The following is a 12,531-nucleotide window of genomic DNA, read 5'->3' as shown; positions in this document are numbered from 1 at the left end:
TTTTTCTGTATTAAGAAAAAAATATTAAAACACAGTAAAATTCTAGAATCATTCAAATAAAAACACTAAATATCTGCTCCATTCTAGAATGGCATGTTACATACTCTACATTTCTTCCTGCACATTTTTAATTGAAAGAAACTGTTTTCTCCTAGAATACTTATTGTGAAAATGCTAAGCTTATGCAGCCACTGTATCTAACTAATTTTCAAATTATAAAACATAAATTTGATAGAGAAAGTCTCTAAATACTTAGTATTTCTGTAGTGAGAAAAAATACAAATAACTAGAAAAAATCCCTACTTTGGTGTTTAGCTGAACCATTAAGTTGGTGTGGTGAAGAGTTCTGGCAAGTCTGAAGACTCACGGCTAATTCTCACTCCTTAGATTTCGCCATTTGTCATTTAACCCCAAAGTCAAGTGTATTTAATAATCTTATGGCTCAATTAGTGAATTAACATAAGTTATAAGATAAAGTATGTAGGCGGAAATAGCTAGTTCAAAATACGGATTTGCAGCAATGGTACTCATTTCATTGGGTAAAACTTTTTAGCAACCTTTTTTTAAATGGCCACCTAATACATCTTTATAAACAGAGTCCATTTTCATTATGGGAAAGACGAGTAGATTTCAGACATGTGGGTTACTTAGTCAATAGAATCTTGCACAGTATTTTTATCACACACTTCGTGTTGAAATGTGGTTTGCATACACAAAAATAAAAACAGGCATTGCCACTCACACAGAGATGCTTCAAAGAAAACCAAGCCAGTCCACTCACCTTGGGGTGCTATCAGAGTTCTTCCATTCTCCTGACACCAACCAACTGGCTGGACATAAGGGCTATTTACATCACACCTGCAAAACAGGATTCTATTTCAGAGCCTATATGACTCCGTGCCAGAGAAAGAATCCAAGAGTAATGACCATTCATTACTCCATGGAAGATAGAACTACATAACTAAAATATTTTGTAGCTAAATAGAATCAGAAGTAATTTTTAGCACTGTATTTTATAAGCTAAGTGACCAAACCTCTCTTGAAATTTAAAAGTATTTTCAAAAAGTGTTTGACTAGAACCCGAACTGCCAGTGATATCCCCAAGGAGTGCACATTTTAAGAAGCTTCCTCCACCACTTCTTGCTAGCAGCAAGGAAAAATATTAATAGGCCGGCCCAAAGTTTAATAAGACAGACCAATCAGACTCCATATGCCTACCATTTCCTCCCTCTCCGTTTCAAGGAACCCAGACCATTCTACCTAAGACACATAGAACAATTAATCAAGTTCTACTTCTTATCTTAGTTCAAAGAAGAAAACCAGGTCCCCTTCATGCACATGAAGAACCACAGCCTCAGGCAGAGACGTGTTGGTTATTCAGGATATACTGTGAAGAAACGCTACAAAAATTATTTTTGCCATTCCCTCTTCTATATTTCAGGTTTTTACCCAGAAAACCCTTTTAACTCATGCAATGTTAGTTTAATGGTATCGTAGCATACATTTTCTCTGCTCCCCACAGGCTTTCAAATAATTCACTCCTCCGTTCTCCCTGTGAATCTTCCCTTTAAAAAATATGACAGGCTGAGTTCAACATTTTTCAGGAAAAAAAAAAATACTGCAAGTTCTTAACTTCCTCTTCATAGAAATACTTCCCTCACAAACTAGACACACTATAGTGAAGGGCCCTGAACTGGTCATATTATTTCAGATGAAGCCTCATTAGGTAACCTCTCATAGAATGGAGAAGTTTCTCGGGTTCTTTAATTCGACAATTCATGTGGAAGAGAAGGTAGTGAGAAGTTGGTCACTAAATTCCTGATGTTCATTACTCTAAGAACAGAAAGAATGGTGACAGGACTGGAATGAAATTAAATTCTTAACACCAAACACGAACACACGAAAATAAAACGCACGTTGGTGTCTCACCAGTAATCGTAACTATCATCCCAATTGTCAAAATGCACTAGTAAGCGATCTTCAACAATATCTGCTATGGTTGCCACACACACCAAGGAAGGGTTCTTCCTGTCGACGGCCTCCAGCTTCATTCCAACCTGAAATTCTTTAGGCATTGGCCCATTCTAACACAGCACCAGACGGAAGAGGCACAAAGAGAAACAGGACACCAAAGAGGACTGAGCCACTGTCAAAACTTCTATGTTTAGCATCAGAACAGTCTAAGGGGTATCAACACTTACCCTCCGGAATGAAACCAGCAAATGCTAGTAATAATATTGCAATAAACTGTTAACGAAGTTAACCTTCATAACAAAAACCCAGGTAACCAGCTTTTACATTTGCATGCAGGAAACTTTTATTTCCCTCCTCATTATCATCTTCCCTTTTCAGTTCTTAGAAGAAATGGTATTAATTTTAAAATATGATGTTTACTGAATGCAGGAGTGTCAAATAATTTTCTCTGCTCCTTGTAGGCTTTTGAATAGTTTCCAAACATCAGAATTTGGAGAAGTGGTAAAGACAGGCTCTTTAGCACCAAAACTATCATTTACTTTGATGAGATGTGAAAATAGTGGTTTTCTCAATATTTAGGAAATACATGCATTATTCCACAAATAAACTTAAAAATAATCCAAACGCGTTTTTTGTAGCATCTGTACATATTTTTTCATATTAAAAACCAGTAAGGGCTATGATTTACCATAACATTACAATAATAAAACTCCACTTCTTGTAGGGTGTAATTAGCCAGTCCTGGGACTTAGAGAGTATACATACAATATATTGGGACAAGAAGAGTTGTTTCTGTCTCTTCACTATCTATTCTGCACCCTTACTCTCATTCTCTCCTGAAGAGCTGGTAGGTTGCTGGGGACACAGGGCATAAGGAGTATGCTCTACCTGAATCTTCATATGCCCCTTGAATCTGTATGAAATGTCACCCTCTTTCTTGTTACACATAAATCCAACTAAGCTGGGTTTATTCAAAGTCCACCTGTGATAACTACCAGTCTCAAAACACCAAAGGTAAGTTGAAACAAGTAACTCATTGGAAGCAAAAAGAAAAAACATTTCTAAAAGGCATTTTAAGTTTTAGCAGGATTTAAATATAAAATCTTCAACTCTCTGCCTCTGACTAAAGTATTTAATTGTAAATTTAAAGGAGGAAAAAAGATATGACCATAGGAAATTGACAAATTAAGTGAGAAAAGTCATAGGAAGCTAAGGATTCTGAAAAGATTAAAATACAACAGAATATATAGTGGATTTTAAGACATTTAAGCTCAAGTGGAAATCTGATTTATACTGAGGAAGAAAATACTTACAGAACTCCGGTTTCTGAATAATTTCTTGGGAGCATTTTGCAATTTGCAGGCCTTCAAGTAATCCATCCAAACAAATTTATCTTTTCTATAACCTAAAAACAATATGGATTGCTCAAAATACCCACAGGATGTAACCATGTGCATATTAAATATATTAGCCTTCTCTAGTCTTCTGTCATAAATTCAATGTCCTTTAGCAGACCACAAAAGACTTAAATTAAAATCCCTAAATTGTTTCAATGTTTTTTAACGCATGAAATTCAAAACTGTTGTGACTTCCCATCAGGCGTGCCACTCCCTACAAATTTTTTAAACTCATTAAGATATGGAACCTGGTAGCCTGATGGGAGTCTCATCTCTTAGTAAGGCTTTCCAACATGGAAAAAGGGAAGAGACAAAGTTCCTGAGTTGGTCATCACCCTGAAGAAGTCATCTCACTGAGAATGTCAGAGATCCTACTGATGCAACATCCAGGGAGCCAGCCCTTGGGGAAATTACAGAAACCCCTTCACAATCCAAAGACCATCTGGCAGCCCCAGATTTCTGCCGTTTATCTTTATGGGGTTTCCATTTTTTACTTTTCCTCCTCTCCATGTGCCTTAAAGTGGCTCACACAGTGCTTGCCCAGATAAGAGGGGCTCAATAAATATTTTCTGATTAAGTGTTACACAGAATAAAAGTCAAACTCCTTGCATAGTCTCCAAGGCCAGGGTTAGATCCCTAACTCCATCTCCTACCTCTTGCCTTTGTTTTCTCTGCTCCAGCCACATTCATGGCCTCAGAAATTTCTCAATGTGGCCAGAGGCTCCAGCCCCAGGGTGTTTACTCTTGCTTTTCTCTCTGACAGGCTTCTTAGCCAAGGAGCCTCACTGGTTTCCCTCATTTCATCCACCTGTGTATGGGAAGTGATGTTCTCACGCCCTTCCTCAGCAAGCTCTCCGTCCCCTAACCCAGTCACTGCTTGACACTATAGCTTATCTTTATTACTGCTCTCCCCTCTGGAATGAAAGCCTCATGAAGACGCAGATGGTTTACTGTCCCCAGTGCCTGCACACAGCAAGGGCTCCATAAATACCTACTGAATGAATGAGCCTGTGACCAGCTTTCATGAAATCCAGCAATCTTAGGGATTCTGCCATTAGTCTTAGGGACGGATCCCCCAAGGATACTCTGAGTTGGTTACGGAGAATGAAATGACTATATACTGACTCCAGAAGAGCCACGGCCATCAAATACTCTAACATCCAAGCAGGAGACTGTATACAGAAATCTGCTGTGCAAGGAAATGGGCCCACAGGCATCTCAACTGATCAAATCCTCATCTCACCAGCACACAGCAAATAAAAAAGGCTTCAGTCACATCTACCAGCACCAGGTCCTCTAGCACGTAACAAAAGACAAAGATGAGATTTTCAATTCCCAAAAAAAGAAAGCAGATTGTGAAACTGTCTTCTCTTTCATAGTTCCCTGTTTTCCAAGATTTGTTTGAAACAGATGACATACAGTGAATCAAATTTCCTCCCTGTATGACATCAGTGACTAAGTGAAATATTTCCTTTCAATCGTGATGAAAAATAAGTTTCTTCATTCCTTATAAGGTTTTAATAAACTTTATGTAACTCAAAAGATTTAATTTCTGCCTTAGGTACCTTATCAGAATATTTGACCTTAGTAATCAATGGTGTTTTTCTTTTAAAGACATTTATTCATTTATAAAAATGGTGTCCTTGTAGTCTTACTGCTTTTTGTGGGTTAAACTTTCATTTTGAAAATCAATTCACACCAGGCTCTCTTGTTAGTGTTTCATAAAATGTTGTTAAAATAAAACAAACTCTCTTTCCAACCTGGCTTACCCTTAGGGATGTGCAATTCATGTTTGGTCTTTTCACACCACCCTACTGGATGAATGTCAGGGGAACCAGCGTTGGTCCAAAAATCGTAGCAGCTTAAATAACCATCAAAATGAAGTCTTAGGCGGTAACCACACACCTGTAAAATGGAATGTTTACAATCCTTCATTAAGTGTCACACATTTGAAGGGTACACAAAATTAACAAAATTGTCATATATTCTGTCAGTGCCATCAACATATTTGAACAAATCCTTCCATACACATGTGTTTGTGTTAAAAAAACAAATTTAGAGGGGCGCCTGAGTGGCTCAGTAGTTTGAGCATCCGACTTCGGCTCAGATCATGATCTCGCAGTTCATGGGTTCGAGCCCTGCGTTGGGCTCTGTGCTGACACCTTGGAGCCTGGAGCCTGCTTCAGATTCTTTCTCCCTCTCTCTCTGCCCCTCCCCCACTCTGTCTCTAGCTCTCTGTCTCTCTCTCAAAAATAAAATAAACATTAAAAAAAATTAAAAAAAAACAAATTTAAAGAGGACATCTGAATAAAGCAAAATGCTGACAGACACTATCTTTTAAGTATCTAGAATTTTTTCTATAAAAAAATATCTTTTTACTCATTCTAGAAATCTGAGGTCAATTTACATCTCCATCAATCAAAAAGTTTATTTGTTAATTCAATACCTGTTAAATATTGCTTTCAGAAACCCCACCTCCTGCTGTCTAGCTTGGATTCATATCTCAAGACAGTGTAAGCTAAAGTACAGAGCAAAACCAAAATGGACATGGCCTCATTTCAACTCTAACATATAGATCTAGCATACCTAATAAAGGAAATAATAAAACAATGTGGAATGCATCCTTAAGAGATGCTATACAAATTTTAATAGCTATAATCAATCAGTAAATTAAGTGAATAGTGTTTTTTATGTGGTTATTAAAAATACAGAGTTTTCATCATTTTAATAATATAAAACATTTAGTAAATATTACATCTTATAAGCCATTTACTTTCATCAATGGCTCTTCATTCTATATAATTTTCATAAAATGCTTGCATTTATATAAATATATAATTCATGTGCATAGGCATTTTTCATATACATTTCTCATTAGTTCAGCTAAAACTTAAATAATTATGTCTCTTTTAACAGACAAAAGTAACACTGTGGGATTCACTGATTTTCATCAACCTCAGATGAAAACTTTACCAATGGAAACAAGGGTAACTGCTGGTGATAAAGGGCTTATTAAAAGATTAATCTTCAGAGAAGGAAAAAAAATTCATTAAGAAATGTATTTCACCCATCACTGACTAAAATTAATCCATAATGTACTGGAACTTGTTTATAACAGAAGGCACTCAAATTCATTATTCTCTAGAAAATTCTCTTCTGTCACTGTCTACTCAGCCCAAGACAGTAATACCATCTCTTACCTCAGCTACAGACAGTACACAGAATACAGATGGATGTCGGGGGTCAATGCCTTCTAATCTCATTCCAACCTGAAAACCATTTTCGTGCTCCGGAAAGGATTGGTCCTATGAAATTTCATGATATAACATTAGCTACTGAAATATCTTCACAATTTGATATTAAAACACTTGGTGTGGCTATGCATAAATCAAGGACTTACTGTACTAGTTTGAAATCCCAGTGATATATATAGTTAAAGATAGATTCTAAAGATAGAAGGCTGCTTTTCTATATTTGGCCCACAAAGAGTGTTTGATCATTTGATCATTATGAAACAGTTCGTATGACAAACTACATGGCCTATGAACTCCCCATTTATCCCTTTTGCCTGTTTTTCCTTAGTGATTTTAAGGAATTCTTGCCACACTCTGGAAACAATCCTTTGTTGATTATAATGATTACCCATTCCCAGTCTATGACTTGGCTCTTTGTTTTTTTTATGGTAACTTTGTTGTAGAGAATTTTTTTTAATTTTAATGTAGTAAAATATACCAATTATTCCCTGTACAGTGTGCACATCTAATCTATGAAATCCCTCACAACCCTGAAGTTACATGGACATTCTTCTGGTGTTCTTTTAAAACTTCTGTTCTTAATATTCAAATCTACAACACAACTGGAATTAATTTTGTTCTATGGTGTGAGGTAGGATCTATTTTTTCATATGGAAAACAGAGTATTCGGCAAAATTTTTGGTATAGTCTCCAGTTTTCATTATTCAGCAAAGTTATCACCATTATATCATGTTTCTACATATCTGTAGGTCTATTTCTGGCCTTCCTATTCTGTTCATTGGTGTATTTGCCTATATCACATTGTCTCACTTGCTTATAATGACTGTCCAGAGAGCAATCTTTATCATATTGGGTTTTCTAATTCAGGAGCTTGCTCCCTCTCCATTTGATCTAATCACTTTTGTTTGTCCAAGATGTTTTTACAATTTTCAAACAGACTTCACATGTTATTAAAATTTTCAAACAGGCTTCAAAAATGCTTTCTTACATTTATTTCTGTATACCTTTCAATGTTTATTGTTACTGTGAATGGAATCTATTTTGTAATAGACTTTAATGTATTCCCATTCATATTATTTTCTTTAATACTAGCCTTGTTTCCCACAGCCTTGCTAAATTATTATTACTTTTGAGCAGTTTTGAGCAGATTCAGCATTACTAGTCAATTTATTCTTAATTGCAGATAAATTATAAGTATGCTAATAGAAAGTAATGATTGAAATCTAGTAGTTCTATTAGATCAAGAGCTGATTTTTAATCACTAATTTTATTACTGTTTATTACTAGTTACATATTAGTGTTTATTTTTAGGGTGAAATTTATTCTTTTGGAAAAAATATTTTCATGTGGATATAATGTCAAACTTACAAGTTGCAAGAACAAAATAATACAGAGAACATGCATAGCCTTTGCCTAGACCCAGTTATTCTTAACAATAGTAGAGGACCTCATTTGTTTTATCATTTCTCTTTGTTCCCTCTCTCATACATCTGTGTACACAGATATAGATATACACAGATACATACACACGTACTTATGATTTTTTCTAAATCATTCGAGAGCCCTTTACCCTTAAGTACTAAATGATTTTCCCAAAGAGCAGGCGGTGTACATTCCCCAAGAACAGGAACATTCTCTTACATAACAACAGTTCAGTTATCAACTTCTGTAAATTTAACATTTATATACTGTTAACTAATCTTCCATTCATATTCCAATGTTTCCAACTTATCCAACAATGCACTTTGTAACATTGTCCCCCTACAGAACAGGATTCAGTCTAGGGTCAGATATTAAATTTAGTTGATATGTCTTTTTACTCTCCCTTAATCTGGAACATTTTTCATACTATTTATTTTTTATAACATTGACATTTTTAAAGAACATAGTCTTTACCCTCCAACATTCTGTTAAATAGAAAGTTTCTCATTCTGGATGTGTCGGATGTTTCCTCATGATTACATTCGGGTTATGCGTTTTCTGCCAGTATACTATATGGGTGATGATGTGTCCTCAGGAGATCACATCTGGAGCCACATGATGATATCCATGACTCCTCTTTCTGGTGATGTTAATTTTGATCACAAAATTACAGTGTTGTCAAAATTCCTTCATTATACAGTCACATAGAAAACACACATTCACATACATAATAAACATTTACACATATATGTACATATATGCATACTTATGTATATTTTATAAACGTCAAGTTCAGACAGATAAGTCTAATTCCAATCCATCCCTAATGGGCTTATTCTGCCTTTTTCCATCCACTTTTGTCTTTTTCCTCCAACAAGGTCCACACATGTATTCATATACTGAATTCTATAGCGTATCTGTTATAGTTTCAGGACTATATCACCTACACTCCTATAATAAACATATCTACAGAAAAATTTCAAGATTTGCTTGCAATTCTCCCTCCCTGCTCTGCCATCCAAGAATGGGGTATATAGTTAAAAACTGTGTTCATATACTACTTGGATTCATGTTTTTCTCTGCCTTTAGTGCAGTTATGGTATTCACTTGAAATATGGTCGAGTTCGTTGATTTAAATGTGCTTTCGGTTCTTAATAATTTATTTTTATCTCTTAATATGTAGAATGTTAACATGCTTCCAAAAGTTAAAGCTATACAAAAAAAGTTCTCAAAGGAGTGCCTCTCCCTCCCACATCCTATCCGCCACACTCTACCTCTTATAGGTAACCAACCTCGCTGTTTTTTGGCCTGTCCTTCCTGGATTTCATTTTGTAAAAATGAACACTTATGTTTATGTTTTGTCTTATTTTTCCCTTCCTTCTGACACAAAAGGTAGCATACTATACATACTATTTTGCACGTGTCTTTTTTCACTTCCTAATGTCCCCTGGAGATCACCCCATGTCAGGTCACAGTGACGTCCACATTCTTTTTCACAGCTGTGTGAAATATTTCACATACACTGTGTGTATGTATCATAGTTTACTCCACCATCCTCTACAGCTGGGTGAATGCCTTTTTTATATGAACATGAAATTGTTTTCATAGCTTTATAAATTGGCTTGTAAAATGTCGTTAAGAACATTCACAGATCATTTTAGAAGCTTCCAAGGAGAAACTTAAAGGATGACAAAACCCAAAATGAAATGGCAAGAATGAATGATTTCTCAAGAATATTTTATTTCTGCAAAAATAAATGTCATGTGTGTGTTTAATTCCCCCAGCCTTCTTCTCACATCTACTCTGTTTTCCCGCAGATTGTATGTAACAGGTTTTGTGTGACTGCCTCCTGTTCGCTGCTTTGAAATTTTCTTGGTTAACTTCAAAAGCACTGCACACACATACATGTGTGTACACACAACACTGATAAGAAAGCGAAGGGGAAGGCGAGACACGGGGAGTATACTAATAACGCTGAAAGGAAATTTAAGAAGCTGTTAAAAACTGGGAGAACATTTTTCATGTTTTAACAAAACTTCAAATACAAAACTGGAGACGGGGAGGAACCAGTATTCTATGGAATGGACTATACTTTCTTTTCACATGTGAATGACAAATTCAAGATACTGACAATAATTCACAGCCAGGAGTTAGGATGATCAACATTACTCTTGTTAGCTTTTTCAGAGGTTTTTTTGAGTGAAATTTGGGAGCTTTAGATAACATTGTAAGGGACGCTGCATGGCTAAAATGACTACAGCATTCTTTGGAGGGTTTCAAATAAAAAACCAAACATTCATTTTAACAATCTGAAAGGCAGAATTTAGTGAGAAATAGCATTGTCTTTCATCAATCTCTTTTGTTTAATGGTTTATTCATAGCACATTTAATTTTTTTCTTCTCTAAATATCATATATTTTATGAACATAACTGATAGCCATGTTGTAAAATTATATTTTATGATGACAAAAGGGAGCTGGAATCACACATAGAGCAAACAATAGTCTGTTAAACTCAGTCATAAAAAATCGTAAGGTCTGTGGACCTGAAAAAAACTTTTAGAGATAAATAAACTCAAACCCAGAGAGGTTAAGAGACATTCTCAAGGTCACACAACCTGCTTAGCAGCAGATTGTAACTAAGGACCCAAATCTTCTGCTAACTCTTTGCTCCACAGCTGCGGACAGATGTGGAAATGGAACAAGAGACACAAAACCTGGTGGAGGCCTCAAGGGCATTTCCAAGGGTGCACCGTGCACTCTGGGGTACAGAAGTTAAGTTGTTTTGTTTTGTCATTTTATTTTTCCAGACAACTGCAAAATAATGAATTTTGTCACTGATGATAGACAAGAATTACTCACAGTTCTATACCACATAGCAAGAGCAGGTACAAATTATACACTTTTTATTTACAAGTAAGATGAGTCAGAGCATTAGGAAAAACAAAAACAAAACACCATGCCTAGAGCAAAGCAGACAGGCTAATAGCAAAACCCCATTATGAAGTTTGATGCATAAGGCACTCTTCATCACATGTGTGTGCCAGTAGATCTCTGTTCCCAAGTCATAAATGTATGGCATAAGCAGCTCTTGGACACTTGGTGGGTATGCGTGAGAAATTCTGGACATTTTCCTCTGTTTATCACTGAGACGCTCATTACAAGAGAGATTATGCTCATAATGATTATTTTTGACCTACTCTACAGACTGCAGCAGGTTGGTGGCCATCAGCACCAGCAGACCATTAGCTGGATATATGTTACAGAACAGTGTCGATTATCTAAGTGGAAGATTCTACCTAAATGCCCACAGGCATTCTATTTTATTCACAGGCAAGAGTTGGAAATCAGTGGTATTTCCCTGATCTCAGTTCAGTGCCAAAAGAATTGGGAGAAATTAGGCATGTAAGGGAATCATAGCCACTGAAGCACACACTTTTAGCATGCCATGCAAAGGCCTGGTCCAGGACCACAGGCTGCTGGTTTCCAATCCTTCACATGATGGTTGTCAAAAGGAAAGATGTTTGTATGGATTTTATATGCAGATGATGTATCAAGATTTCTTATGACAACAAATACCACTGCCTATGAATCTAGTGGTCTTCTTCTTCGATGGTTTATCTCAGCAACATCTTCAAAATCTCAAACTATCTCAATGTGTATCTCCTAGGCTGAAATGTCACGATTTTAAATGCGACAGGTAAGATAGCAAGAAGTCTTATGTAGGCAAACTGTGATATAAACAACTTGACCACAGAGAATTTAACTCTTGGTCAACACTTGATGATTTTTTTTTACTCAATGGGGAAACAATCAGTCATGTAATTGGTAGCATAAAAAATCATTCAAATACCACAGAAGGGAACATGAAGAAACATTCTCCTAAGACAAATACAATGAAAGAGAAGTTATGAGAAGTAGAGAGAATCAACCTGCCAGGTTTTGAGGGTGATATTCTTGTTAACTTAACATTTGATAAAACAAAAGGAGTCCAAATTTACAGTTGATCGAAATATCCAGGACAATACAGGTCTATCTGAAGGACCACCAAACACTTGCTATCATAGCCAACAACTTATAATAGGTACAATTATCTCACTAAACAAACTGAGGAATAAGGAACAAGGAGGGATGTGTATAGAGCTTGAACTGTCCTTTATCAGGCCATGTACAGATGGCTTTCATACAACAAGTACTTACGTAGCACTTAACTCTGGGCCAGATCCTGTTCTAAGCACTTTATAAATACCAATTCATTAAATCATCATAAAAACCATATGAAATAGGCATTATGTACATTTTACTGATAATGAAACTGGGGCACAAGAGGTTATGTAATGTGCCTCCTGAGACCACAATGTGTGTCTGGCTTTAGTGTATGAGTGAGTAATCAGTATACTAGATCAACATCATCACACTCACTAAAGACTTCAACAATTCTTAAACTTTTATTTTATAATTAAAATGTAGAATGAGTTTTTAAAA

At 35.9% G+C, this 12,531-nt stretch overlaps 1 protein-coding gene across 5 annotated transcripts in view; it reads right to left on the bottom strand.

The window, feature by feature from the left end:
- Positions 1-12,531, bottom strand: part of L3MBTL4 (L3MBTL histone methyl-lysine binding protein 4) — a 447,733-nt gene that overhangs the window by 272,311 nt on the left and 162,891 nt on the right. For all 5 annotated transcript variants that reach the window (XR_013551279.2, XM_078435404.2, XM_078435406.2 and 2 more), the window contains exons 6-10: positions 6,572-6,676; positions 5,141-5,276; positions 3,288-3,379; positions 1,930-2,084; positions 782-858 (exon numbers count right to left, since the gene is read on the bottom strand). Coding sequence is in view for 4 of the 5 variants with exons in the window: in XM_078435404.2 (XP_078291530.1) it covers positions 782-858; positions 1,930-2,084; positions 3,288-3,379; positions 5,141-5,276; positions 6,572-6,676 (565 nt within the window). In the remaining variant the exon portion in view is untranslated. The remainder of the gene's footprint in view (positions 1-781; positions 859-1,929; positions 2,085-3,287; positions 3,380-5,140; positions 5,277-6,571; positions 6,677-12,531) is intronic.

The sequence above is a fragment of the Panthera onca genome, chromosome D3, assembly GCF_046562875.1.
Source record: "Panthera onca isolate mPanOnc1 chromosome D3, mPanOnc1 haplotype 2, whole genome shotgun sequence".
Lineage (NCBI taxonomy): Eukaryota > Metazoa > Chordata > Mammalia > Carnivora > Felidae > Panthera > Panthera onca.
Note: the sequence above shows the minus strand (reverse complement) of the source record. Positions and strands in the feature narration are given on the sequence as shown.